Source organism: Phyllostomus discolor, chromosome 9, assembly GCF_004126475.2.
Source record: "Phyllostomus discolor isolate MPI-MPIP mPhyDis1 chromosome 9, mPhyDis1.pri.v3, whole genome shotgun sequence".
Taxonomy (NCBI): Eukaryota; Metazoa; Chordata; class Mammalia; order Chiroptera; family Phyllostomidae; genus Phyllostomus; species Phyllostomus discolor.
In genome coordinates, this window is record NC_040911.2 from 101,723,632 (window position 1) to 101,751,540 (window position 27,909).

The following is a 27,909-nucleotide window of genomic DNA, read 5'->3' on the forward strand; positions in this document are numbered from 1 at the left end:
CCCGCCCAGGCGGAGGCCGGGCACTGCTCAGGGGCCACCGTGTGGATTCCTGGGACACGCACTGCAGTCATCAAGGTAAAACATGAGAGCTTCAGCCCTGGTTGGTGTGGCTCGGTGGCTTAAGTGCTGGCCTGCAAACCGAAGGGTCACTGGTTCGATTCCCAGTCAGAGCACACACATGCCTGGACTGCAGACCAGGTCCCCACTAGGGGGCACGCAAAAAGCAACCACACAATGATGTTTCTCTTTCTCCTTCCCTTCCCCCTCTCTAAAAATAAACTTAAAAAACAAAACAAAACATGAGAGCTCCAGAGAATATATTTTGTATATGTCTTAATGTATTTACAAGAACAACATGTAAACCATCAACATTCGTACAGGCCCTGGACACGCAGAACTGGCTGACACACACGTCTGTCTCCTCTGCGTCCTGAGCAGGTCCCACGGCGGAGGGCGGAGGTAGAGCGCATGCTCCCGGCTCGCAGTCTCAGACAAAAGGCGAGTGAGTGGTTGAGGGGACCCGACAGCAGGCCTAACAGTGGTGACAGAGCATTCTGGAAGGGACAAAGGCTATGCACATCTCTTTATTTTAACATTTAAAAGAGTCACAGACTCATTCCGACAGCTTTCCCAGGTGCGGCCACCCAATAAATTACACACACACTCAGGAACGTGGGAGGTTATTGCACAGCTGCTGACTGACCGGGTCAGGGCATGGGGGCCACCCGGCCACCGTGGGCTCTGGGTCACCTGTGGCAAGGAGGCCTAGTCCAAACAGGCAGCGGGGCGGCTGCCCTTGAACCTCGCCTCCTGATGATGAAACCAGGGAAGTTAGTGCAATTCTCGTGGCGACTTTCGCTTCAGTGGCACGTTTACTGAGGTGGAACTGTCCCGGTGGGAAGCACGACGTACTGCCTGCTCAGAAAAAAACTGTAGATATATTGATTCTCCACAGTGCTGCGGGCAGCAGGCAGGCCGTCGGCAGTACAGGCAGGTCAAGAGGTGTGTATCTGACCAGTTACATGGCAGCCCTGGCTCACGGGGTCCTCCCCCTGCAAGAGTCTTAAGATTGCTTGCCAGCCGATTCTCTGCTTTTCTGGCTACTCGGTGGTTTGGAGGAGTTGGCGGTGATCCAGGGGTGCTCCAGCACCTCCTTCAGGGTCGGCCTCTGGCTGGGGTTGTGCATCAGCAGCCTTGAGATGAGGTCCCTGGCTCCCTCGGGTACGAAGTCAGGGAATGTGAATTCAACCTGGAGCAGAAGGGACAGGAGGTCAGAAAACAAGGTTGAGAGAGCACAGTGAAGGTGCTCCGACACGGCCTGGCGGGAAGGCAGGAAGGACAGGGAGGGTGCTGGCTGACAGAGCGACCGGTCCCCCCGAGCTGCGCCTTACCCGCGATATCCTTTTGTAGGTCTCTTGGTACGTGCTTGCCTCGAAGGGGGGCTTCCCCACTAGAAACTCATAGCACAGGACTCCCAGGCTCCAGAGATCCACCTTCTCGTCGTGCATGCGGCCCTCGATCATCTCGGGGGGCAGGTAGTCCAGGGTGCCGCACAGGGTGGTCCTCCTAGGAACGGGGGAGGCCCGGGTTGACGCGCCCGCTTGAGTGATCGCAGCAGCTGCCGGGAGTCACTGCCAGCCCCCGACCCTGGCTGAGCGCTCCTCCCCGGCCGGGTCCTGGGCTAGGACCTACATAGGTCCTGTGTAAACCTCCACTTTGCTGTGTGACCGGCAGCAAACGGCCCGAGGGGGCTGTGCGAGACCACACAGGCGGCAACCGAGCTGTGCCCCAACTTGCCCAGTCACCACCACATGACAGCAGCCACGCAGAGTTCTCTGTGAGCACAATTCAGCATCCTGAAGTTTTTACAGGGCAGGTAAGCTAAGAGGCTCAGAGCAAGGTAATGTCAGGACGAGAAACTGTCCCAGTGCAACAAAAGCACTAGGTCCGGGGCTACGGGCGCACGCTGCCTTCTTGCATCACTGGTACTGCAGACGCTACAGTCCGGGGCGGGGGGGGGGGGGCCTGTGAGGCAGTCTCGCCAAAAATACCCTTCAAGCCCTGAGGCCCAATTTCCTATTTCCAGCAAATACAGAGGATAAAGGACAAAGCTGAGCGACACCGCGGTCAGAGAAATCCACCTTAAATTGTGGGGCAACTGGTCTAAGTTTAGACCAAAGCGACAGAAATAGAATGCATGGACCTTGGCTGGGTCCTGATTAAAAAGCACAGTTGTCCAGGCCTGTGGACAACTGGAAACGTCTGAGCACGGGTGCGCTAAGTGTTGGCTGTTGCCAAGGTTCCCTTCTGAAGAGTGCCCGTGGTCGGGGCGGGAGGGGACAATGTGGGACGATGTCCTTACTTCCGGGAGGCGCGCATGGAAGTGCTCCAGGGACCAGGAATCGTGGTGTCTGCAACCTGCTCTTGAAGGTTCACCGCAAAAGGAGACGCAGCCCACAGGGCTGCACGCGCCCGGGGCCGCCCGCCGCTCGGCCGCCTTCAGCGCTTCTGCGTGAGTTTTCTAGCGGAGGCTGCGGACGAGCAGGGGCAGCAGTGGGCACACCCAAACGGAGGCCGGGCGGGCTCGTGCTGCCCAGCCCGGCCAGCGCACAGGCGCCCACTCGACCGGATGGCCGGCCACCGGGGATGAGGAGCCAGCTCTGCACACATCCAGCCCCCTCGTCACCACCGAGATGCCGGAGACGGCACCCAGTGACCTGGCAGCTCTCTAGTGACCCGGCTAGTAACGTCTGGGAGACGGGGCGAAGGGGCCATCCACACTGACATAAATGTCCTTTCCAGAACAGCGCAGTTACCTTTCCCATCACAGTGACTCCACCGGACAGTTAAGGGACAGTTTTAATTAACCCTGTGCTGCACAGAGCCTGCAGTTCACTGACTGCCTCGGCAGGTGCAACAGCGCCCACTGGCGGCAGACAACCAGATTTTTTTTTAAAGAAAATTCAACCACTGCTAGAAACAATCACCAGTGGTTGGTGACAAAAACAAAGCTCACCCACCCCGTGGCAACTATTTAGGCCATACGATTTTTCCTTAACTAGCTTTATTTTTAAGATTTAAAAAAACAAACTAGCTTTATTTTTTAAAGTGATCTGGTTATAACTGTTTAAGTCCTACCCCAAAGTGGACAAATTCCTATCAGTAAAGGTATGTTTTTAAATGCTCTACTTCACCTGTGGTTTCAAAAGCTTATTTAAACCCAAATTAATCTTAGAGCAGCAGAGAATATCTTCGCTCTGGTTGCAAAGCTCACACAAGATTTCAGTTTAGCTTTGGTTTCGGAGGGGACAAGGACGGACTCGTCTGTGGACAGCAGCAGACCAGGGAGAACCTTCACCCACCACCCTGGAAGGTCCACCCACGGGGCCCGTGTGGTTGCCGAAGCTCTGGCAGAGCTGCGCCCTGGGCCCTGGGCCTTCGCCAGTGCTGCCCCCCGGAGCGTGTCCCACCCACCGCCACGCCGGGGTCACGCCCCTCCGCGGCCCTGCACCTCGCCTGCGCCCAGACTAGTCACACCTTACCTGTCCCGTCGGCATCTGTAACGCCAGGCCTAGGATGCAATAAATGGCCCAAGTGCTCGCAGGATAACAACGTCCCTGAAGACACCCTTTTGCCGCTGAGGCCTCACTCACTCCGAGTGCCCGGTCAGTCCCCTGCCCCCGGCCCCGCGCAGCCCCTGCGCTTGGGCAGTTCGCCGTCTAGCGCGTGATCCGCCACCGGGGCTTTCAGAAACCCAACGAGCGCCCCCTCTACAGGTACGTACCTGGATGACGGGGCGTGTACGGACCACCCGAAATCTGCAATCTTAAGCTCTCCCGCTGATCCAAGGAGCAGATTCTCCGGCTTAATGTCTCTGTGAATAACTCTCTTTGAATGGCAGTAAGACAGGGCATCTGCCAATTCTGTGATATACTGTTTAGAAAAAACATCAAAAATCTGTGTTTTAGATTTTGTGACAAGTTAATTTTAAACATCTTTTCTGAAACAAAACCCAGCATAGATATTTAACACTTTTTTTTTTTAAGGAATACAGTTCTTTTTTTTTTTAAGATTTTATTTATTTATTTTTTTTAGAGAGGGAAGGGTGGGAGGGGGGAGAGGGAGAGAGAGAAACATCAATGTGTGGTTGCTGGGGGTTATGGCCTGCAACCCAAGAATGTACCCTGGCTGGGAATCGAACCTGGGACACTTTGGTTCCCAGCCCACGCTCAATCCACTGAGCTACGCCAGCCAGGGCTTTTAACACGTTTTATATGTTTTAAAGCAAAAGCTAAAACCAAACTGATGACTCAAAAAAAAAAAAATCAATGGAACCAAATTAGTGTTCAGCATAGGTCTCACATCGGAAGACAAGGAAAACACTGATGGGCTGTAAGTACACCCCACATGACAATTAATGCCCCAATTAATGCCCAATTAATTCAGCAATTAAGACACTGCTGAATAATCAGTACAAATGAGGGACTCAGACATAAACCATCTTTAAAAACACAATTAAAAAAGAATCTCTCAAGGACAGTCAATTCCCATTTTTAAAACCAAGCCCAACTGACCACAGACGATCTGTTTGAAGCTAAACCCCCACACGAGGAGCGTCAGCGGGAGAAATACCCCCGGACAACAGACAGAAGCCAGAAGGGGGCGCACTGGCATGTCAAGCTCCGGGCAAACTGATCATCAGCTTGACAGGACGCAGGCGGGCCAGCCGCTCGGTGAGTGCGGCTTCCACCGCGGCGAGGACAGGCCAGGCCAGGCAAGGCCAGACTTCGCTTCAACTCACAGATGAGAATGTCGTCCGTATGTCACAAGGATACGTTTAGCTCGGGCTCAAGGTCGAGCAGGCTGCTTTCCGAGAGCAACTGCTAGACGGGAGCGAACAGGATGCCACACCGAAAAGGTTTACTGCACAAATGGGCACAGACCAAGTGTGACTGCCAGAGAGGACGTTTTTCACTTTTTCAGCCGAAAGGCAGAGACCAACACTTAGACCACAACACACGGACAGTGAAGAGGACAGAACGCTCTCCTGTGACATCAGAACGCCGGGAAGCGGCGCGTTTTCCTTTCAGTTCAAGATGAGCAGCTCGCAGCAAACCCGCGCCCTCTGGCGCCAGGGCCCGCACGCCTCCCTGGGCCCGCCCTGGGGAGGGGGTGACGCCCCTTCCTGGCTCTCAATGGCTGGTTTCAGCTGAGCCCGTCGGAAAAGGAAAGCAGGGGGGTGCACGCGCATTCACCCCGAGGAGCACGGACCCTTAGAGAGAGCTAGTCTGATTTTCTCCCCGACACCCGTCTGCTCGCACCACAGCGAACTCCCTCTGGGCTGAAGACAGCTGAGCCGCAGGGGTACTCACTGCCAACTAAGTAACCACGAATCCGGCGAGCTAACGTTGTAAGAGCAAATAAAACAGACCCGTCCCTACTCACCTGGAGAGCAACCAGCCAGGATTAAACTGGCGCGCCCTCAGTGCCGGGGCACGGCCAGAGCGCCCCCACCGACAGGGCGGTGATGTCAGAGCCTAACAGGAAAGCCGCCTGAATGTGATGCCACTCAAATCATCGCCAAAAGGCAACCAGTGTACACAGCGCCCAGAGACCTCCACCACGGACCGGAGCAAATCTAAGTACCCGCCGTTCAACAGGCCCCCGACTGCCAATTCAATAGCAAACGGCCCAAATTAAGACTCTTCAACTTCTTCAAACGAGTGATTTCATTCAAATAAAACAGAAGCACAACCCATGGGGGGGGGGGGGGGGGGGCGGAACACCACCCCCCCCAAACCAGAAACCTAACATCCTGCACTTGAAGACTAAAACGCCCGCCCTGCCAGAGCCCCAGATAGGAGATGAGAAGACGAGCCAGACAGGAAAACGCCCATCAGACACGCGTGCGGTAAAGGACGTGTATCTAAAGTGCGGGAACGATTAAAGCGCAACAATTAAGATGACAAAAAAGCAATATAAAAATGGGCAAAAGATCTGAACCCACACCCCGAAGACGCCAGGGGTGGCAAATAAGCACCTGAAGTAATTCTCAACACCGTGTCATTGGAGAAGTGCAAATTAACAACGAGACGCCATGACCCACCTGTCAGAATGGCTAAACTCCAAACAGTGACAACGCCAACTGCTGGTGGGACGAGGAACAACAGGGGCTCTGGCTCACCAGCAAACTCGAGGGTGCACAGCCACTTCAGGAGACAGCTGACCAGTGTCTCCCACAGCCGAGCGCACGCTGACCTCACACGCCCACAGTTACCTGTGCCCCCAGGTGTTTACCCAGCAGATCTGAGACTCACATGGCACAAAGACCCACAAGCAGATGCTGTTAGCTCTCTGCACAGCCACCAGGCACCTGGGCTGCAGCCCAGGTGCCTTTCCACAGGTGAAGGGGTGGACCCAGGCACGTCCACACAGTGCAACGCCATTCGTCAGTGAAAAGTAATGGCTGTAGCAAGCCCTGAGGAGACACAGATGAATCTTCACACGTGTGTACCAGTTGTTTCCCACAGGGGTGACGGGTTAGCCATTCGGATACCACCGTCCATGCACACGGGCACCGAGTGACCAGATCACTGGCACCACCGTCCGTGCACACGGGCACCGAGTGACCAGATCACTGGCACCACCATCCGTGCACACGGGCACCGAGTGACCAGATCACTGGCACCACCATCCGTGCACACGGGCACCGAGTGACCAGATCACTGGCACCACCATCCGTGCACACGGGCACCGAGTGACCAGATCACTGGCACCACCGTCCGTGCACACGGGCACCGAGTGACCAGATCACTGGCACCACCATCCGTGCACACGGGCACTGAGTGACCAGACCACTGGCACCACCATCCGTGCACACGGGCACCAAGTGACCGAACCACTGGATGGATTGTGGTGGAACCCGGGTTTGTTGGAGGGCAGGTTACAGAAAGGTAATGGACTCGTAATGGACTCGTGCTTTTCCTAATACACACACAGACGGATAAACAGAGGACTACTGACAGATACGTGCAGACACACAGACCAGTCAGTAAGCACACGTTTCCTTTCTCTCTGTCCGCTGGGCGCCGACACTCGGCAGTCACGAGCCCATAGGGCAGCCAGACCTTGGTTCCCAGTAACACTTTCCAGCAAAGGCGCCGGCGCTCTCTGGAGGAGTGGCGAGTGTAGGGTCGGGCAGGAGAGACACAAGACGAGACTGGAGCGTCCTGCAGTGTCAGGAAGCTTGAAATAAGAAGCCGCCACCACACATCCACTGTGAAGGGGGCGTCAGAGACCACAGGCACCACGTGAGAGCGCTCCCAGTGGACAAAAGTGGAACAACTCCAGCAACGAAATAAACCGGCACTGGGTCGGAGCTCAAAGAACACAAAACTGAGGGGTCCATGCTAACCAATGACCGAGTGGATACGCAAGGAGAAGATCCGAAAGAACGTGTGCGGGCACTCTGCCCTACCGGAGGTGGGACGTGACAGCCCCGCCCCGTCAGTGCGGCTGTGCACAGTCGGTAACCTCCCCTGCAGCCGCACGGTGTGGGGAGGGTGACGACCACGACCTTGGCCAGGGGGTCAAGGCCACCGGCCACCACGACAGGTCGGTGCGTACCCTTGACAGATGACGTCTGTGATCTGAGCCCAGTGTGACCACGAGGAAAACTAAAGCCGAGGAACTCTGAGTACAGACCCAGCTCCCGCTGCCGGCTGTGCGCCGACGCTTGGTCGCCAGCTGTGAGGGACGCGCCGTGCTAATGGGGAAATTAGGTGTGTGTTGCCCACAGGAGAGAACAGGCCTGTACTTACCTTCACAATTATTCTGTAAAAAGTTACTCTCCAGTAGTTCGTTTTTTTAAAGGCAACCACTCACATACACTTCCACAGAAAAACTGCTTTGCAAACAAACCGGCCCCGACATCCCACCTGGTGCCCGACTGCATCTGCACGTACAGTACGGTGACGGGCCTTCCCCTGCCGGTGTGTGGTCCTACCGAGCTGCCGCTGCAGGAAGACCCCCTCACTGCAGGAAGACCCCCGCTGCTGCAGCACGGAGCACCCACCTGAGGAGCAGGAGCAGGGGCAGGGGCCGGGCCGGGCCGGCCTGGGGAGCAGGCGGACACTCACCGTGGCGGTCCTCCGCTCGTCGAACCTGGACAGCTTCTGGAGCTCTCTGTAGACGGCTCCGAGGGGCGCATACTCTAGAATCAGGTAGACCCGGGTGGCGTCGTGGAAATACCCGTACAGCCGGAGGATGTTCGGGTGCCTGCAACAAAGGGCAGCCGCTCTAGTACCTGGCTTCGCAGCAGGTCCACGACCACGGAGGAGTGTGCCCTCAACGCCAGACCAACCCTTCCCGTGACACCAGTGCTGAGAATTGGTCCTGCTCACGGGACCCCCACCCCGGCCCCCAACTGGAGAATCTGGAACTACAGACCCACTCTAACACAAATCCACATATCCACACATCAGTTTACACGCATCTCAAGGGATTCGGTTTATCCAAGACTACTATTTCCCTCCTCTAGGCCGTGTTTATTTCTAGGGGGAAAAAACTCAGCTAGATATCAGTTCCCTTCAAATTAAAAGAAAGAGACACGGCATCACCACAGCAGCTGGATTCTGAAGGCCGTGGGACAGAACTCAAAATCGGTCTTCTTCTGGAACGGCCCTGGTGTGCGCGGCCGGGGACTCCGGGCGGCCGAGCGCACAGCCGGTCCGCGCCATCAGCCCGTCTCACCCCAGCCAGTGGCCGCCCCACAGGGAAATGGGCATCATACAGGCCAACTTTCAGCAACCGCTTTGTTTGAAAAAACACTGAAGGGCAGGGGGAGACCCACTGACCAAAGCCAACCTGCAGGCTCCCCGTAACTTCCGCTCACAGCTCAGACTAGGAGGGGTCATTCCCCTAATGATGCACCGAAGAAGAAAACAAATTGTTCATGTAAATCATTCAATATACATCTTCAAAACAGTTTCCAGGACCACATAAGTCTAGAGATATCTCTGAAAAATGACAGAGGTCGTCGCTCTGCAGGACTGTGAAGCAGGCCCCCTGGGAAGAAACCTGTAGCCGTTCATCCGAATGACCTGAAGCCCCGCGCCGCGCCCTCCGGGGCTGCCCACCCGCGCCTCACCTGAGGTGGGACTGTATTTCCACTTCCCGCCGCAGCTGGTGCTCCACTCCTGCTTTCTCCAGCTGGGCCTTGAACAGCACTTTCAGAGCCAGGATGAACTTGCTTTGCTTTTCCCTCGCCAGGTAGACATTTCCAAACTTCCCCTTGCCCAGAGGGCGGCCAATTTCAAAGTCTTCTAAAGCCCACTGCCTTCTAGGGAAAAATGTGACCGTTTGACAGATGAAGAACACAAACTGGCTTTTCTAACAGTTAATGAGTAGTAGGCACACCCTACAGATAATCTTATATTTATTGTACTCAGAACACACCCTCTGCCAGAACAAGCCAATGCCACCATCAGTGAGTCACCAGACATTACACGCCCTGCTCCCCACCCGGCCGGCCGGCCACCGGCTCCATCCGTGATGAGGAGCACTCGGGACCTCCAGTGCCGACACACTCAAGGGGGTGTCCAGAGGCACAGAGACGACCACTGACACCCCAGACCACAGCAAGGGCTAGGTAAGTGCGTGCGGAGGGGCAAAGGCTCAGAACCAGCTGTGGGCCGCTGGCAAACAGACCACAGCCTCCCCTCCTCCAACCCTGGAGATGCCGACCCTGCTGGGGGTGAGACCCCCTCCAGCAGAGCAGGCGGGATGGACCCCCCAGGCGGCTGGGGGCAGAGCCACTGGAGGACCAGGAAGTCCCTGCTGGGCAGCTACCGTAGGAAACGTGCAGCCATTCCCGGGCCCCCTGCCGTGCTCTAGAGTCCGACACTCGGGGACCGCAGCAGGCTTTCAGGCAACGCCGGGGGGACACACCGCAGCCCAGCCTTCTCATACAAACACGACAACGCAGGGACACTGTTGAAACACCTGTGTGACCGTGCGGCCTGTCTGCATGGCTCGGCAACAGGACCTCATTGTTAAACAGACTTGCACTTCCGTGTGCGAATAGAAAAACATACAGAAGCACATAGAAACCGTACGGAGGGGTCCCTTCTGAGGGCAGAAACTTCTTTTATTTTACACACTTCTGTAGCAGACTCACATGAGCATTAGTCTCAAGTTAAAAAAAACACAAGTCCCTAAGTAAACATCCATCATTAAAATCCCTTTTCTCTTTTTTATAAAGGTTAGAAAAAGGTTAGGAATTTATATTTTTTAAATGAAAATATAAAGAGCTATTTACCTTTTAAAGAGTTCCCAAAATTAAGTTTGTAAGTAAATGACTCATTCTGATAGAATGACAGCACAGAACTTCAGAAATAAGAAATGCTTACTTTTTTGATTCTTCGTTTTTCTGCTTCGATGCCAGTTCCTTTTCAGAATTATTTCCTATGCAGAATAATTAAAAAAAAAACTGTTTTTAGAATCACTATACAAAATGAGTTAAAAACCTGTGAATAGAAACGAGTCACAGAATGGTCACCAAAGTATCAATGGCATGTCCAGAATTATGGATCTGGGCCACTTTTACTTCATTCTGTAGAAGACAGACCACCGCGACCTGCCCGACTGCCACCCGAGACGCCTGCAGATCCTTCCGGAGTGAGGACACGCGGGCTGTGCGCCAGGCCTGCCAGCAACCTGAACACTCGGACTGCGCGGGCTCCCCTCAAAGCCTCGGTTCCAAGTGAAGCATCTCCGCAGCAGAACTACGTCCTCCCGTCCCTGACCAGCTCCCACCTCGTCCCCTTTTCCCCGTTCCGTGGGCCGCCCACTGTCCACACGCCGCCCACACACAGGACCAACCAGGTGCAGCTGCCCCTCAGCCACTCCCCCCACATTCCTCGTGGGGGGGCTGCAGGGAACAGAAGCCACCAATTCGGCAAAACGGGAGGCAAAGCAGTAGCCCACCAGGGCGCTCCAGTCACCGTGTCATCGGCCGGAGTCTAGACCGGACGGTTCCTCTTGTCCAGCACCCCCGCCCGACAGCAGCAGAGCAGGCTGCTCGGACACTCGGGGGCAGGGCCACGCTGGTTTTCCTTCCACGGCTCACTGTCCCCCGGGCAACTACGCCATCCACAGAACCACCGCCCCATGTCCGGTCACTGCCCGCCCTCTCCCGCCTGCGCCTCCCCCTCCTGGCCGTCTCGGAGTGAGTCAAGGCCTTGCGTCTAGCTTCCCCCTCCGTGACACGGAGTCAGTGACCCCGACCACCTTCACAGAGCGGTGCCGGGGGTCGGGAGAGACACGGCGGGTGAAGAAAAGACTCATCTCAGAGCCCACCGTGTGCACGGGCCCTCCACAGGAGCTACATGGTGACAACGAACACCCGCCCTGCCCACCCAGTTGCGGCCTCGCCGCTGTCCGGCACCCCGGGTCCCGCATCACTGCCCCAGCTCAGCCCACACGCCCGGAGGGAGCCCCCACAGGCACGTCCGTCCTCTGCTCACACCCTTTCCGCAGCTTCCCAGGGCGCGGGGGGGGGGGGGGGGGGGCAGGAAGCCCCGCTGCTCCCACAGCGCCTCCGTGACCTCGGCCCTGCCTGCCGCAGCCCTCAGTCCACTCCCCCGCTCTCCCTCCAGGCTCCGGAACCCCAAGACCTCCGGGTTCCTCCAAGGGACCACGACACTAGGAGTCGGATCTGCGTTCTTTGCCCAGGCCTGCCCACGGGAGACACTGTTACTCCAACCTGACACCAAACTCCGTCCCCAGCCGCATATCGTGTATCACACATCGAACTGACGTCAGAGCTAGGGCCCCACACAACGCAAAACACAAGTCTGCACGCTCGCTTTCTTCCCAAAGCACCCAGGAAGCATGACTCCAACGAGTCTCCAAGAGCTGCTTTACCGGGGGCCGCTGGCTGGGGCTGCTCGCTCTTCTGCGGGTTATGCGGCGGCTTGGAGGCGGGGCGAGGGGCACTGGCTGCCTGCGGTTGCTTCTGCTTCAGGTGGTTCTGAGCCGGTCTGTGGCCGGAGACAAGCTTCTGTGCCGGCGGGGGCGCTCGCTGGGAGGAGTTGGAAGGACACAGCACCCTCTGCGCCTGGCCGCTGTTTGCAGGGACGGGGTGCTGCGCCGGGAACTGCTGAGGCACCGGGACGCGCTTCGGGCCGTCGCCCGGCGGCACTGTGGGCTGGGCGGGGAGGGAGAAGCGAAAGAAGCGTCAAGGTCTCCGTCACCCAAGGCTGCACGCTCCGAGAATCTGTTTCCCAGCCAGCAAAGCGAGGGATGTCACTGGTAACAGACGGGAGGGGAAAGCTGTGCTGACGGGCACTTCCGGAGGACACGGTCAGTATCCGTGGCTGGAGGGACCACCCGAATGCTACTTCCTGACCCCTCCCCATTCCCACCCTGAAACCCGTGCTCCCGTAAACTAATGGCCATTAACTAAACTCCTAATTAAAGAGGGAGAAACACTTTCTAAGAAGTCAATGACTTGGGAATTATCACTTTGCAAAAAGCTGCAATACAGAAACTTGGTATCAAAGTCCCGATGGCACTAAAGTTTGCCAGTACATGTTTAGGGGGGAAAAAAAGGAAAGAATACATCAAAATGTTCAATAGTGATTATCTTCAAGTGAAGAACTTTTAAAAGACAAAGAAAATAGTCTGAATTTTTTGTAATTGCCAGATTTTGGGCGAAAAGCTCATTACTACTGATTATTTCCCAAGTACCACTTACAAAATGGATCTGAATCAAAACAACTTTGGCAAAAAGAAAACAAACATAAGTTCTTCAAAAAGTTATTACAAAAACAGCCCTGGCTGGTGTGGCTCAGTGGATTGAGTGCCAGCCTGGGAAACAAAAGGGTCGCTGGTTCGATTCCCAGTCAGGACACCTGCCTGGGTTGCAGACCAGGTCCCCAGCTGGGGGCGTGCGAGAGGCTACCACACATCAATGTTTCTCTCCCTCTCTTTCTTTCTCCCTTTCCCTCTCTCTAAAGATAAATAAAATCTTTAAAAAATAAAAGTTATTACCAAAATATATTATTTATGTGTCTGTAAGTAGAATATCACCAACTTAAAAAACGGTTAATTTGAGTCTAAGACCCTGAGCTGATCAAACTAGCACGGGGAGGGAACACTTCCTGCAGCTCCACTGGGCGGAGAGGCCCTAATGAATGAGGAGGCGTTGCCACAAAGGGAGGCCCCAGAGCCCCCCGCCAGCCCACTGGTGCGACACAGGGTTTCCGAGCACGGAGCCGCTCCCTTCTGAAATCAGCGGCGTCCACACAGGGCGGGCAATCAGGCAATGACAAACATTTCAAATAGCAGAGTCTTTAAAAACGATGTGTATCACTGGACTGGAGAATCAAATACAGAGACTCCGGCTGACCCTCTTCTAATTGGTCCTTTTATGCCTTCAGCCAGGCAAAGAAGGGTCAGCGTCCGTTTGCTCAAAGACAAAGACTTGTAAAAACAAGCCCTACCCCCATCCAAAGCCCGAGCGATATGCACACTTAAGCTGATTTCCAGGGGAGCACTGCCCTCACGGGGTCTTCACGTGAGAGATGCCGCCAGCCAGCCGGGTGCCCCGCAGACACTCATCAGACACTGAGAGCCGGGGGGCCTTCCTGGGGGAGCCTCCCTGGACTCCAGCCTAACCCAATCCGAAACCAGTGCCCCTCCTCAGAAGCGCTGGGGTCCTACTAAGGTACAGCAAGGCCCAGAACTGGCTCACCCCCGCCCCCCCAGCACGGCTCCGAGTTCCTCCAAGTCAAAGACCACGTGCTCCCAGCCCCTGCAGCTGACCCGGAACCTGGTTCAAAGCGGGGTCCCAGGAAATACTCCCTAACTTGTGCTTGACATTCCTCTGAACCTGCCACTCCCGGAATCAAGGCCGAAACTCACCGTGGCAAAGAAATTAATTTCTGGCAAGCAAGCACAGGCCAAGCATTAGGCGCCTACTGTGAGCATTACTACCCTGCCTGAGCCGGAATGACACAGACTTGAACAGCTGAGTGTAAGATGGAGTAGAACAAAAGAGACACAGTGAGAGAGTCAACGAAGTGTTCCTGAATGCCGAGAGCAGTGGTCTGAAGTTACAGATCTGAAGTGAAGGTGGCAAAAATTCCAGACAGAAGAAGGACCTCCATTTGGGTTCTATAAGCATGATTGAGACTGTTTACACATTATTCCATTTACCTTAACCACCCCTGAAATGCAGTTTTCTTTAGATTTGTCCATGATGCCTGAAAAGAAAAAAAAAAAAGAGCCTTTAATTCATACAGCCCCACCTGCTCCAAAGCACTGCCCTGCTAGCTCGGGTCACAGCCCCAACAGCACACAGAACCTTCCACTGTCCGAACGGAGCCGTAAGGGAGCACCGTTCTCCCCGTGACAGTGTGCAGGTGGGGGCCTTTTCTCTCCCCTGGGGCACTCACTGCGCCCCGTCCCCCCCGCCCCCGCCACTCCAGCCCCACTCCGGGACTGCCTTCCCCCTCCGCTCCAGCACCTCCTCTCAACCAGACCACTTCCATCAGTGTTTCCGCCTGCTTCCGTCCCTCCTGCCTTTAAAAAAAAAGTCTTTACACGCAACTGACCTCAAGCCACATCAGTCACCTCCCCTCCCAAAAGCAACGCTCTAGAACAGTCCGCACTGGTGTCTCTACTAGCCTCACTTCTCTTACCTCCCTGGGGCCCGCCCACACCCAGTAGTCCACCTCTCAGTGACCCCTGCGGTGCCAACCCACAAGTCACGCCTCCTCCTCCACCTTCCTGGGGTGCTGGGCAGCAAGCAAGCTCAGTCACTTGCTTTCCACTCCTTTCCTCGCTTAGCTTAGGCTCGGGCCTCCTCCTCCGCAGTCTCAGAATGGGGACCCTGACGACCTCTGACCTCATCTCCTCTTAGCTGCTGCGCACCAGCCATAGCGGGCTCCATTCTTTCCTCAAGAGCCCCCTGCCACAGGACCTCTGTACTCCCTGTCCCCTCCACCCTATGAAGCTCCTCCCCAAACTTGGCTTGCTCCTCCACTGCATTCAGCCTCTGGTCAGACATTCCAGTTTCAGACCACCTCTCCTTCATCCTTTTTCATAGGCCTTACTTGACATCTCACATAATGTTACTTGTGCTTTTTTACTGTCTGCCTCCCGAGACTCAAGATGTCCAGCTACCAGCTTAGGATCTCAAAAAAAAAAAAAAGCAAGCTCCATGAGAACAAGGGCATGGTCCTTTTGTTCCAGGTCTCCCCCAGAACACGCCTGGGCCATATATAGTGTGTACGCCAACATTTGGGGAATAAATTAGTCCGTTAACAAAACTATCATAAAAACAGTTTGTAACACTCAGTAAGCCCACTCCGTGAGTCAGGCCAACCTACCAAGTAAGGAGAACATCAACAGGAAAGCAGAGCTTTTTCTGTACTTTCTGTAGTTTTCTTCCCCAACGTGTCCTCTGAATTCCAGACTCCAGTAAGAAAGCACTCCCCACCCCCAAGCTTTCACAGTTATTCTTGAGTATGCAAATCACCCCACCTTGAAGATGGGGCTGCAGCCTAAAGTCCTCACATCACACAGTGAGTTGGTGTGAACAGTGGACAAAAGAGATGGAAACAACCCCTTCTGTTATGCAAACGCTGACGTCTCACCAGCTCTACCACTTTCTCCCCTTTCCCTACTAATCAGCAGCAGCCCACTACTGCGATCCCATGGGCCAGATGCGTCTTCAGAAACTACGGGCATTTGCTCCAACTTCACACGCTTTTCTTCCCAGGAATGTCAGCAGTAAGCAGAATGGAGTAAGAGTCTGATCCAGAAATTCTGGAGGAAGGCCCAGGAAGACTGCTTCTCAGGTGAGTCTGGTCTACAGCCGGGTTCCGGAGTCACATGACCAGGTGACCTTCATAAGACCCCGGAGGTTCAAACCAGGAATCTTGCTACTCTAAACAGGAAAACCGTTAGATCTAATAGCGCTGTGGGTTGACACCTTTCCTTTTTTCACGAACCTACCAATTAACATCCACACAGACAACGAAGGGTGGAGAGGAAACCAAACGAGTAGGGTGCCGAAGGCAGCTTAATCCAATCAAGGACAGTTAAGGAGGGGGAGACACTGGAAGTCCAGGGCAGTACAGGGACGGTTAGAAAGAGAACCTTCCAGGCCCGGCCTCAGAGCTAACAAGTCAGAAGCTGCATTTTAACCACATCCCCACAAGACGAGCACGCGCTGGGCTACAGCGCTAGTTCTCAATGCAACAGCAGAATCACCTGGAGGCCCTGGCTGGCGTAGCTCAGTGGATTGAGCGCGAGCTGCGATCCAAGTGTCGCAGGTTCGAATCCCAGCCAGGGTACATGCCTGGGTTGCAGGCCATGGCCCCCAGCAACCGCACATTGATGTTTCTCTCTCTCTCTTTCTCCCTCCCTTCCCTCTCTAAAAATAAATAAATAAAATCTTTAAAAAAAATCTTTAACAAAAAAAGAAAAAGAATCACCTGGAGAACTGGATGAAACTAGACACCTAAGTCCTACATCCAAGTGCTTCTGACTCATTAGGTGGGTCTACGTGTTTCACGAACACGGGGCGTCTAAGGTTCCAGGAGCGGGAGCCCGGGAAGGCCTCTCCCGAGAGGTGACCACTGACTCGCCCACCCATCCACCCGGCCAGGACAAGGGCCTTCCCTGGCTGTTCTGTCCCCCGGGTAAACCACACACGTCACTGCTTTATTGCCTCCGTAAGCTCATCGCCATTGGAAGTTAATCCTGCTAGTTCGCCGTCTGCCTCCCCACCCCCACCAGACCGTAAACGCCAGGGCAGCAAACACCGTCTGCGCGTTTTCCCACCCAGGTGCTCGCTGGAGGCGAGAACCTCATCAGAAAGCATCCCCGCCCCACCAGCCCATCCGCTCCGGGGGTTTGATAAACACCAGGAGGCAGGGCGCCTCGGGACACAGCACAGATGAGAAGGAGGGTGCTGGGAAAGCTAGGGCGGGGGACGAGACCAGGGAGGGGGCAGAGAGGGGAGGGGAGACGGGGGAAGGAGGGGGACAGACAGAGGAGGGGGCACAGGTAGAGGAGGGGGCACAGGCAGAGGACGGAGGGGGCTGCGGGGCCGACGAAGGCCTTCTCAATCCAACTCTTCCCTCGCCAGCCCCGCGGCCCCGCCGCCCGCTTCCCTCCCACCGGTCCTGCCGGCCGCCCTCGCCCTCTCGCCTCACGGAGCTGCTCCAAGGCCTGGGCACCTGCTAGCTCCGGCCCCGGACCCAAGGCCGCCGCGTCCTTCCGAAAGCCGAGCCGTTAGGATTCAAAGAGTCGATTTAAATAGGAGTTACTCTCTCCAGCCGGAAAGCTGATTGGCCTGGGCTGGAGAGGCGCTGCCTTCTCATTGGTTCACAGCCAATGCGACGGGTTGAGTCACGTCCAAGGAAAGCAGACAGCGCGCGCAGGCGCCCTTGCTCCGTGAGGACCCGGAAGTGGGGGAGCCAACGGCCTGCCAGGCTCGTGGAGGTTCTAGCGCCAGCGCTGCTCTCAGGGACGTGCTATCATCTGGGAGACAGAAGCTCCTTGACGTCAGGGTCGCCTCGTAGGAGATAAAGTCGAAGGAAGTGAAGGAACCTTTCAAAGGTGCCAGTAAGCAATATGGCGAGACGGGCGAGTGAGAGTGGGCCGATCGATAGCGCAGCGCTCGGCGCGGCGTCCTTTGCTCGTGCGCAGTGGCCGTGCGCCCAGAGTGATCGATCGGGCAGGGTTCTCGCCTCCATTTTTCTACAGGAGCGGGAGACCGAGAGCTGGACAAGCGGGTACTGGGGGCCCGGGATCCGTGGAGAGCGGCTGGGGCGGTCGGGCTGAGGCCTTTGGGAGATCACGGGAAGGACTGCAGTGGGGCGGGAAGGGGTGATGGTGAGCGGGAAGGCGTGCGCCCAGCGTTGCCAGGCTGGGCCTGAGCCCTCCCTCCTTCACCGCATCCTCAGTTCACGTCTGTGCCGGGGTGGTAGCGGAGCGCCCGCGAGGGGCTGGCTGTGTTCTCGCTCGGGTCCGTCTTCCAGCTCCGAAGATAACCCCTTCTGGGTTGGGTTCTTCTGTCCTCGGCGTCCTCACCTGCAATTGGGGGTGGTAATAAGGCACTTAGTAGCCGGGCGATCCCGGCGTTTTGTGGGAGTTGAGAGGCGGGGTTCCTCCTTTCTTTTCTTTTTGTACTGTACACCCCCCCCCATGCTTCTGGCACGTGTGAATGAGACGGCATGGAATAGCGGTTAAGTGCTGGGCTCTGATAGGGACGTTCCTGGCGGCCACTCTCACCTTGCACGAGTTACTCAGCCACGTTTTATTTACTATCAGTGGATTTCTTAACGTCTTTGATCCAGTTTCGTTTTCTCTGTTGAGCCCTAGTGTACACAAGCATAGATTTGTATGCATTTGCTTCTGCGTGTACTTTGATTTTATGCAGTGAGCTAACGCTTCCTTCGAAAGTTCTTATTAGCCTGGTGTCTGGCAAGTGCTTAGTGTTAGCTGTTGTCATTAACATCCATCAGTCCCGCGCAGTAGGGATTCGGGCTTGGGGATCAAATAGCCTGGGTGAGGATCCAGGCTCTGCCATTTGCAAGCTGTTTGATCTTGGGTGAGTTAACCGCTCTGGGCCTCAGTTGCCCATCTCCTAAACGGGATGAAACGAGGATTGAATGAGGTAATGCGTGTCAGTGGCCCGCACAGTGTGTGTCTTCTACCATATTGAGTGTCCAATGATGGACGGCTAGTGTGTTGTTAAGTTAAGGAGCAGGACGGGGAGTGGTCAGGAACAGCAGCCTCTGGAGTCAGACCACCTGCTTTCCAGTCCTGGTTCGTCTGGGCACTACTGGTGAGCCCTTGGGCATGTTCTTTCCCCTCCTCATCTGTGAGCAAGGTTACAGGACCTTCTTTATTGGATGGTGTTCAGGATTCAGATAAAACATAAACACTCAGGAATTGACAGTTGTTCTCATGATCAGTAGCCTCAGTAATTCTCCAGAGGGAGCTGTGCAGTTAGAAGACACGGTTTTCCAAACCCTCTCCTCTAACACCCCCCCTTCCAGAATCACCCCCGTAAAGCACAGCAGTACTGGGGGTGCTGGTGCTGCTGCTCACTCAGTCCTCTCCTTTCTCACAGTCATCTCACCCGCACTCTCACCTCCGTTGTCTTCTCTGCCGCAGCCACCTCCCTGCGTGTGACTTTTGTTTATTGCTGCCTCCAGGCTCCCCCAGCCTTCGGATATCTGTCCCGGTGTACGCATACATGCAGACACTGGCTTGATCATCAAATTGTCTAATGTTCTCCATTTAGAGTCCTTTTTTTTCCCCATAAACCAAAAACTTATCATCTACCATTTTCTGTTTCACTTTCCAAGACCAAGGGAGAGCTTGGCCACCTGTAAATAAACGAAAGTGCTTTCCTTCAGATTTTTACCTTTGTTTTTTTTTTCATTTTTGTTATTGTTTTGGCCATATTTAGTTGCCAATAGTTTATTAAGCAATTCACTCTTTCCAAAGCATTTAAGCTTTCATAGCATAGTAGGTTTTTTGCCCTCACCTTTTGATTTACCACCTAAATCTGTAACTTAGCCTCAGTTGCTTTAAAACGAGCCTGAACAGAACTGACCTCAGTAAACGCACAGCTCAGCTGGTGGAAACAGTCGTGTCTAGACACCCAGCGACAGCCACTGCCTTACCTGTTGCAAACCCCAGCTGATGTTTTATCAACAGAAGAAGCGGAGGACTCTGGGATAGCAGGGCAGAATAGAAACGCAGATGGGTAGTTCGATCAGTCAGCTGGCGTGACCTGAGTGACCTCCGTGTGCCCCGCCCTGTGTGCCCTCACTGACGTGACTGACAGGTGCGGACCCGGTCTCAGACAAGTCGCTGGGCAGAGCTGGGGTTTGAGCCTCGCGAGTCGGACCCCATTTCTGTGTGGCTCCTGTGATTTACTGGTGCCTCTCCCTTCCACCACCCACCTGTTCTCCCTTTGCAGCTGGCAGAGAAGTTGTCTCCTCCTCCTCCGAGATGTACAGAACCAAAGTGGGCCTGAAGGACCGGCAGCAGCTCTACAAGCTGATCATCAGCCAGCTGCTCTACGACGGCTACATCAGCATCGCCAATGGGCTCATCAATGAGATCAAGCCTCAGTCCGTGTGTGCGCCCTCCGAGCAGCTGCTGCACCTCATCAAGCTAGGTAGTCGGCCCGTGGGTGCGGGCTCCTGGCTGCACCTCATCAAGCTAGGTGGTCCGCCCGTGGGTGCGGGTTCCTGGCCCCGTGACAGGGACCGGGTGTTCTCGCACAGCAGAGTTGTTCCGGACTGCTTCCGTGTGGTTGCGGCCCTGGTGTGTGTGGAGTGCAGCGTTAGGTGCTCAAGAGCAAGCGTGACCCAGGTCATAAAGGCTTCGAGCCGCTTCCAGCCTCAGCATCTTTGTCCGAACGCTGGAGCATGCCGACGCTGGGTTACTGACTCCCCCCGAGTCTCAGCCCCAGCTGTCGGCCCAGAGTCCGCGTCGGCTCTGCTGAGATAACCCCACTGTCGGCCCACGCCTCCCCACGCACTCTGACATGCGGTCTCGCTCCTTTCGTACCAGAATGGTCTGAAAATGCCTCGACTGTTCCGTACTGTTGCCTGTGCAGTCTGTCCCTCCCCCAACACAGCTGCACATCCATCAAGACCAGGGCCTTTCCTCGCTCGACAGCACACAGAAAACACCAAAATACACAGTCACCAGGCACGCTCACGCTCTTTGACCGGGCAGCGCCCGTTGTGCGGATCTGTCATGTGATGTGGCCCTAGTTGTGTTTTAAAAAGTGAAACAACGTTGTGCCTGGAGAGAGGTCCAGGAGAATTTATAACACTGTTTCAATAGTAATTAGTTATCTCTGGGTGGTGTAAGGTCACTATTTTTTTGTTCACCTGCCTCTCTAATTTTTCCTGTGCTGATAAACATTATTTATATGATGGGTGGAGTTGTTTTTAATTTGAAACACATTTTTTTAAGGTTATTGATTTTAGAGGTAGGGAAACATCGATTTGTGGCTTCACCCATCCGTGCGTTCATTGGTCGATTCCTGCGCGTGCCCTGACCAGACTGCAGCCCGGGCGCACGGAGATGCCGCTCCTGCCGGCCGAGCTCCCTGGCCCGGGCTTAAACTCATAGCGATAAACTTCAGTGTATTTAACAGTATTCCTGGCTGGATGAGTGTCAGAGCTGCTAGGAACAGGTCTCGGCACTAAAAATATTAAAACCTGGAATGGGAGAAAGTGGACAATTGATAGAACTGCTTTTTGGGTTTCTGCGGTTGTATTTTGGAGGTAAAAACCAGCTGAGGTGACTACTTACAGGAGCCCAACCTTCTGCAACCCATACCTCCTTGCAGGGGGCCGCTGTGCCAGCGCCCTGGCCACTGCGCCTGGTTTGGTCGAGCATTAGGTGTCATCTTTCCCGGTTTAGATCCCAGACTTTGTCTTGGCCTTTTAAAATGACGTTTTTCATGCCCTCCATTTTACCCCTTTCAGGAATGGAAAATGACGATACAGCCGTTCAGTATGCGATTGGCCGCTCCGACACCGTCGCCCCGGGCACGGGGATTGACCTGGAGTTCGACGCAGACGTGCAGACCATGTCCCCAGAGGCGTCGGAGTACGAGACCTGCTACGTCACGTCCCATAAAGGACCGTGCCGCGTGGCCACCTACAGCAGAGACGGGCAGCTCATAGCTACCGGGTCTGCTGACGCCTCCATAAAGATTCTGGACACCGAAAGGATGCTGGCAAAGAGCGCCATGCCCATAGAGGTGAGAGCCGCCGCCCCGTGCTCACGTGCCTTCTGTGCCTTCGGGGGAGGGGGCAGGGCGGGGGGCGCACACCAGATCCGCCCGGGCAGGGCCGCGGGGCGTGTCTTCGGGTCAGGCAGACCTCACACTGCGCGCCTCCTCTCCCGGCTGCCCAGGTCATGATGAACGAGACCGCGCAGCAGAACATGGAAAACCACCCGGTGATCCGGACTCTGTACGACCACGTGGACGAGGTCACATGTCTCGCGTTCCACCCAACCGAACAGATCCTCGCCTCTGGCTCCAGGGACTACACGCTGAAACTATTCGATTACTCCAAACCTTCTGCAAAAAGAGCCTTCAAGTACATTCAGGTTAGGAATGTGTGGGAAGTTGTTTTACGGGGTTCTTTTTTTTTTTTTTTTTTTTTTTCTTAAATAAAATGAGCTGTTGTGTGACTATTCTCTTTTTAAAAGTAGTCTCTGTAATCCTCCTATAAATCGGGTCCCCAGGCCGCTGACCAGTATCAGTCAGTGGACTCTTAGGAGACCGTGGCCTGTTAGGGACCAGGCCTCCAGGGAAGCTAGTGTGAGCCCCGGCCCCTACCCCTGCCCCTGCCCCCTGCCTCCCTGGTTGTGGGAAAACCAGTCCCTGGTACCAAAAAGGTTGGGGCCGGCACTGTAAGACCCGAGCGCAGTTACAGGGACGTGTGCAGCGGGGCCCGGGGTGCGTCCCCTCAGGGTCGCAGGTCCCTGTTTAAAAGGACGCACCGCCAGCTTCACTGCAGTGCGACCTAGAGGAACACACGCTGTGCAGCTAACACTCTCGGGCGTTGGCTGGAAGTGACATTGGGCGCCTTACAGTGCTCTGTTCCTTCTCATACCTGCGTTGTACCCGATCATTGTTGCACGGGCTCTTCGCACGGACCGAGCATTTCCCACCCCACCTCTGGAGGGAGCTGTCTCGCGGCCGGCGGTGTAACGGCCGTGTCTCTGCCCCGCAGGAGGCAGAAATGCTGCGCTCCATCTCCTTCCACCCTTCCGGAGACTTCATCCTCGTCGGGACCCAGCACCCCACTCTTCGGCTCTACGACATCAACACGTTTCAGTGCTTCGTCTCCTGCAACCCCCAGGACCAGCACACGGACGCCATCTGCTCCGTTAACTACAACCCCAGCGCCAACATGTACGTGACCGGGAGCAAGGACGGCTGCATCAAGCTGTGGGACGGCGTCTCCAACCGCTGCATCACCACTTTCGAGAAGGCGCACGACGGCGCTGAAGTCTGCTCCGCCATTTTTTCCAAGAATTCTAAATACATCCTTTCAAGTGGAAAAGACTCGGTGGCTAAACTCTGGGAAATATCAACGGGACGAACGCTGGTCAGATACACGGGTATGTGAGAAATTGGCGTTACTCGACATTATGTAGCGTTTGACACGTTCAAGAGCTCATTTTAAATAGGGGACACCGAGGCGTAAACTAGGGTGAAATAGCTTCGCCGAGGCAGTAAGAGGCAAAGCTGGAGATGGAGGCACAGTTTCTTAACTTTGCTCTTTTCGATGCCTTACAGCCTAAACTAGGTCTGCTCCTATGCAGGCAACATTCGAGAACCTGGTCTGTCTGCAGACGGTGGCCGGCCCTTCTCTCTGCGGTCCGGTCCGGGCAAAGCCGCAGTGAGCGCGCGCACTGGGGAGGGGAGGCTGCGAGGGGAGGGCTTGGCCCGAGGTGTGGCCACAGGTGTTCTGGCCCTGGGTGTAAAGTGGGCCTTTCGGACAGGAAAACACAGTTAGGTCCGTTTGATTCTCATTAATTCTTGGAGTCTCTGATTGGCCACAGTTTTGCCTGTGAGTTCCTCATGACAAGATTTAAATTGATCCCTTCACTGGTAGTCTGTTCAAGTCTAGTTTTTATAGTGAATGTTGTTAAAACACTGTTTCTCGTTCCTCTGGTCCTTGTGGAAGCAGAGGCTGTTGTCTGGTAGGTGACCTCAGGTGACCCCAGCCAGTTTCCTCTGGCACGAGAGGTTCGTGTCGGGTGCCAGAGTCGCCTGGACTGCGACCCGACCCGAGAGCTCCCGAGGAAGCACTGCTGGCCAGGCTCTGCCCGGGCGTTCCGTGGGCACTGCAGAGAAAAGATGGGAGCGAGGTGGCCGCTGGGCCACTAGGGTGCAGCACAGCCTCCCGTAGCTCGGCTCGCTGAAACCCAGGCCGGCCTCCCCTGCCCGCCGGCCCCGGGGCAGACGGTGCGGCCGGCCACTGTTGGGGTGAGTCATTTCTACCACAGTGGGTGGCTTTCCTGAAACACTTCTGTATGAGACTAGTGTGAAAAATAATCTTATCGCGATGAAAAGACTGTGCGTGTTGCAACAAGAAGGCATCAAAGTGACTGAAGTGAAGATGGGAGCCTCCCTGGGAGTAAGGTGCTGGGCTGAGGGGGGATGTGCGTGGCACACACAGCGGACACAGGTCCGACGTCCGGCCGGGAACAGGAGACGGCGAGCGCCCGTGCGAGCGCTGGGTGGTGCGCGTCCCGTTCCAGGGACCTCACAGGCAGCGTTGTGCGGTGCTGCTAGACTGCTAGATGCTTCAGGGGGTCATGCCAGCGTGTCAGTGAAACGCTCAGGAAAGGCAGTTTGGGGTCCTGTACAAGAAATTTAAACACAGACAGGGTGGGGCAAGAGTAGGTTTGCAGTCCCTGTGGAAAGTCATACGGGAATAAACCGTGTTCCACATGCTCACAGCTGTAACGCTACTTCTGTCCTGCCTTTTTTTTTTTTTGGCCTGCTATACCCACTCTTAGAAATTCCACCTAAAACGCTTGGGCGGGCAGGCACACACGCTCATAGGGGTGTCCGTGCAGCAGTGTCTGCAGCAGCAGAAAGTGAGGGGCAACACAGACGGCTCCAGGCGCACGGAGCAGGTTGCTCAGTAACAGTTGTTGAGCACTCTCGCCCTGTCTGATCCCCACAGCGGGCTTGGGGCTGGGCGGGTAATGGGCCCCGTGGGACCGAGGAGGGAACTGAGACCTAGGGGTGGAGCATCGTCTGTTCAAGGTTGCATCACTAATAAGGGGTGAGTCCAGGTCAGACGCCAGAGTTTGTATTTTTACCCATTAAGCTGTGTTGCTTGTTTATAGGTCTCCACTGCACGCCATTGAATAAAAACAGCACGTGATGTGCGCTCTGGGTTACAGGGTTTTCAGATGAGCGTGCGGCTCAGAGACAGGGGAACCTGGTCATCGAAGTACTGGCTGTGCGTGCAAAATTACCAGGCAGCTTCTATTTACATTTCATACAGCACTTTGAAAAAGATTTTTTTATGGTTACACAAAAGCACGAAGCTTCCTTTTAGAGGGTAGATGTTCATGCATCCCAGTAGTTCTATTCCTAGGAATTCAGTTCTTTGGAAATAATGTGCTCTGTACGAAGAATGTTTATCACCCCATTACTTACAATTGGACACAAACTAAACACCTAGCAGGAAAAGATCTAAATAGGTAATGGTGTTTTTAGACAATGGGGTATTTGCAGCCAGTGGAAAGGATGGACAATGCCCCCAGCAGGAGGTTGATTTAAACCAGGGGTCCCCGCCCCCGGGGCGAGGATGGGGCCTGTCCAGGCCTGTTGGGAACCGGGCCGCACAACAGGAGGTGGACCGCCTGTGAAACCTCCCCAGCCCCACTCTGTCCACGGAAACACTGTCTTCCACGAAACTGGTCCCCATGCCAGAAGGTTCTGGGCCGCTGGCTTAAAGTGCAATAGAGAAGACATACAATGAAGCACCAGCTTTGTGTTGTTTCTAATAAGGTTTCTGTGCCCCGAAGTGCGTCTGGGTTAACAAAGCTGCCTTACGGGGGGGAGGGGGGGGCCCAGGGGTGCTTCTGTTCCCCGTGCGGTGCTCGCATTCCCCAGATGGCACGGCAATGCGAGCTGCTTCGGCAGCTCCAACCGCTCTTCCTGCGGCAGTGGGGTGAGTCCGTGGGGCCGGTGACCGGGCGGGGCAGTCTGAGCGCGGGTCCGGGTGTGGGCTTGGAAGCTCCTGCGGCCCGGCCCCTAACCTCTCGGTCTGTGCGCAGGCGCTGGCTTGAGCGGGCGGCAGGTGCACCGGACGCAGGCCGTCTTCAACCACACGGAGGACTACGTGCTGCTCCCGGACGAGAGGACCATCAGCCTGTGCTGCTGGGACTCGCGCACGGCCGAGCGCCGCAACCTGCTGTCCCTGGGCCACAACAACATCGTGCGCTGCATCGTGCACTCGCCCACCAACCCCGGCTTCATGACCTGCAGCGACGACTTCCGGGCCAGGTTCTGGTACCGCAGGTCCACCACGGACTAGGGCCCGCCCGTCCGCGGCTCCTCCCTCCAGGACTCGGCCCCTCCCCTGGGTCCTGTCACCAGCCTCGGTGGCAAGTCATCGTACCATCTGCGGCCGTCGGCTGCCCCTGCACAGCCCGCTGGGATTTGTACAAAAGGACCCTTTTTACCTTGATGCGGAATCGTGGTGGAAAAGGGGGAGCCACGGAGCTGTGCGGTTCTGCATTCACAGGCTGTCACGGTGTGACTGTCATCGGCTGTGTAAATACAGACTTGCCGTTTCTCTGCCTCTCTCGGTCACTCGAAGAAGGACAGAGCGAGTGTTCCAGTGCTTCCCAGGCCTCAGGTGGATTCCCGAGCACTTCTCGTCGGGCTCCGTGGTCCGTGGTCCGTCCCTGCCTGGGCCACGCCCTCCCTGTGTGTCTCCTTTCAGGGCACATTTGGCAGATGAGCAGGCAGACCGCCTGAGAATCAAGAGCTTTGTGCCCCATTAAAACCACGTTAGAGAATCAGTCCTGCTCTGAAATGACATCCTGATAATAAATCTCAGCTCTGCACCTTCGCTGTTAACACCTTTCTCACTTCAATGAAATCAGTGGTCGCTTCTCTGAAAATTTACAGGAGGCACCCTTCACCACACCTCCCACGTCATCTCCGCGTTGCCTCCAGTAAATGTGTTTCTGGTGAGATCATCACCATCTGATGGGAGACAGATTTGAAAAACCTGTCCCATCGTAACAAATTGGGGGAGCCCCTGCCCTCAGGTGTTGCTTATCTCCGTGAATGATTCCTGTTGATGGACTTTGTTCTTGTGTCGTTTTGAATCTTACTTTTCAGCATGAACCTCAGCTGCTCAGCGTGGATGCACACCAAAACTTGTGTTCTCAGAAGATTTTTGCAGTTAACCAATTTACATGAGTTTCCTTTTTCTTGAAACTTTTTAGAAAGTGACAGTACCTCTGTGGGCTCAGCTCTAGCTGGGTCAGAGAACCTACACCCCTCACAAAGATAACTTCGGTTTATATTTATCCCAAATATGAATGACTCATGAGCTGGGTGGCAGCACCTAGAAATGTAATCTGGAGATATTGGGTTAAAAAATATTAAATAGATTCATTGTTTTATGTTACAGGAATTTTAAAGTTTTCTGAAGTTTATTGCATAAAAATTCTTGAGTCATCCTTAAGGATGATGTTAATTCTTTAGTCTATGAAACAATTTTAAGCATTCTTAGCATGTTAAGTCACAGCATTTTTGGTTCAGGTTGACAAAGATGTGTGTCTTTTGCTGTGTAGTGTGTGAATTTTATTTTGTGTCCTGATTCCCTAGTATTTGACCTGGGCCTTCTATGGGTGCTGCTTTTGTAAGATCAAAAGAAACCACCCTGGGCGGCGTGGCTCGGTTGGTTGGAATGTAGTCCTGTAAACTGAAGGGTCGTGGGTTCGATTCCCAGTGTGGGCACATGCCCGGGCTGCGGTTCGGTCCCCGGTCAGAGTGCGTGCAAAAGGCAGCCCACCATCAATGTTTCTCTCCCCCCTTCTCTGTCCCACCCCTCTCCCTGAAACCAATAAGCATGTCGTCAGATGAGGATTAAAAAGTAAAAGATTAAAAGGAAACAGTTGACTAGGAACAAGGGTAAGCAGCTCTACCAAAAAAGTTACCAAACACAGCTCCCCACTTAACTCGGACTTTTGCTTCCAACCTCCGAAGCGAAAGGAGGGGTTTGCCCCGTCCGCCGTCGCTCTGCGCACGCGCGCGCACTAGGGCGACTGCTCTGCGCTCCTGCGAGTGCGCTCGGT

General features: G+C 55.0%; 2 protein-coding genes across 5 annotated transcripts; one reads left to right on the forward strand and one right to left on the reverse strand.

Annotated features, from left to right (window-relative positions):
* Positions 1–309: 309 nt before the first annotated feature.
* Positions 310–17,475, reverse strand: AURKA (aurora kinase A). The gene is made up of 9 exons (XM_028524521.2): positions 17,253–17,475; positions 14,221–14,267; positions 11,926–12,208; positions 10,410–10,464; positions 9,149–9,340; positions 8,139–8,277; positions 3,785–3,933; positions 1,392–1,566; positions 310–1,249 (listed from the first exon to the last, which is right to left on the reverse strand). Exons 2-9 carry the CDS (start codon positions 14,260–14,262, stop codon positions 1,064–1,066), a joined length of 1,221 nt encoding a protein of 406 aa, XP_028380322.1. The 5' UTR covers positions 14,263–14,267; positions 17,253–17,475; the 3' UTR covers positions 310–1,063.
* CSTF1 (cleavage stimulation factor subunit 1) lies at positions 17,446–27,760 on the forward strand. Of its 4 annotated transcripts, none has more exons than XM_028524281.2 (6): positions 17,446–17,634; positions 20,012–20,212; positions 21,540–21,817; positions 21,973–22,170; positions 22,800–23,190; positions 25,873–27,760. In XM_028524281.2, exons 2-6 carry the CDS (start codon positions 20,044–20,046, stop codon positions 26,130–26,132), a joined length of 1,296 nt encoding a protein of 431 aa, XP_028380082.1. In that variant the 5' UTR covers positions 17,446–17,634; positions 20,012–20,043; the 3' UTR covers positions 26,133–27,760. The 4 variants fall into 4 exon arrangements, with proteins under 4 accessions (XP_028380082.1, XP_035865872.1, XP_028380081.1 ...); XM_036009979.1 differs by having other exon boundaries at positions 17,502–17,640; XM_028524280.2 differs by lacking the exon at positions 17,446–17,634 and adding an exon at positions 17,717–17,810.
* Positions 27,761–27,909: the final 149 nt, after the last annotated feature.

Coding starts and splice junctions, on each gene's coding strand:
- AURKA (XM_028524521.2), bottom strand. CDS start 14,262: ATGGACAAATCTAAAGAAAACTGCATTTCAGGGGTGGTTAAG. Junction 12,209..14,220: donor GCATTTCAGGGGTGGTTAAG/GTAAATGGAATA, acceptor CTCCCCGCCCAG/CCCACAGTGCCGCCGGGCGA. Junction 1,567..3,784: donor GTACACGCCCCGTCATCCAG/GTACGTACCTGT, acceptor CCCCGTTCCTAG/GAGGACCACCCTGTGCGGCA.
- CSTF1 (XM_028524281.2), top strand. CDS start 20,044: ATGTACAGAACCAAAGTGGGCCTGAAGGACCGGCAGCAGCTCTACAAG. Junction 20,213..21,539: donor GCTGCACCTCATCAAGCTAG/GTAGTCGGCCCG, acceptor TACCCCTTTCAG/GAATGGAAAATGACGATACA. Junction 21,818..21,972: donor AGAGCGCCATGCCCATAGAG/GTGAGAGCCGCC, acceptor CCGGCTGCCCAG/GTCATGATGAACGAGACCGC.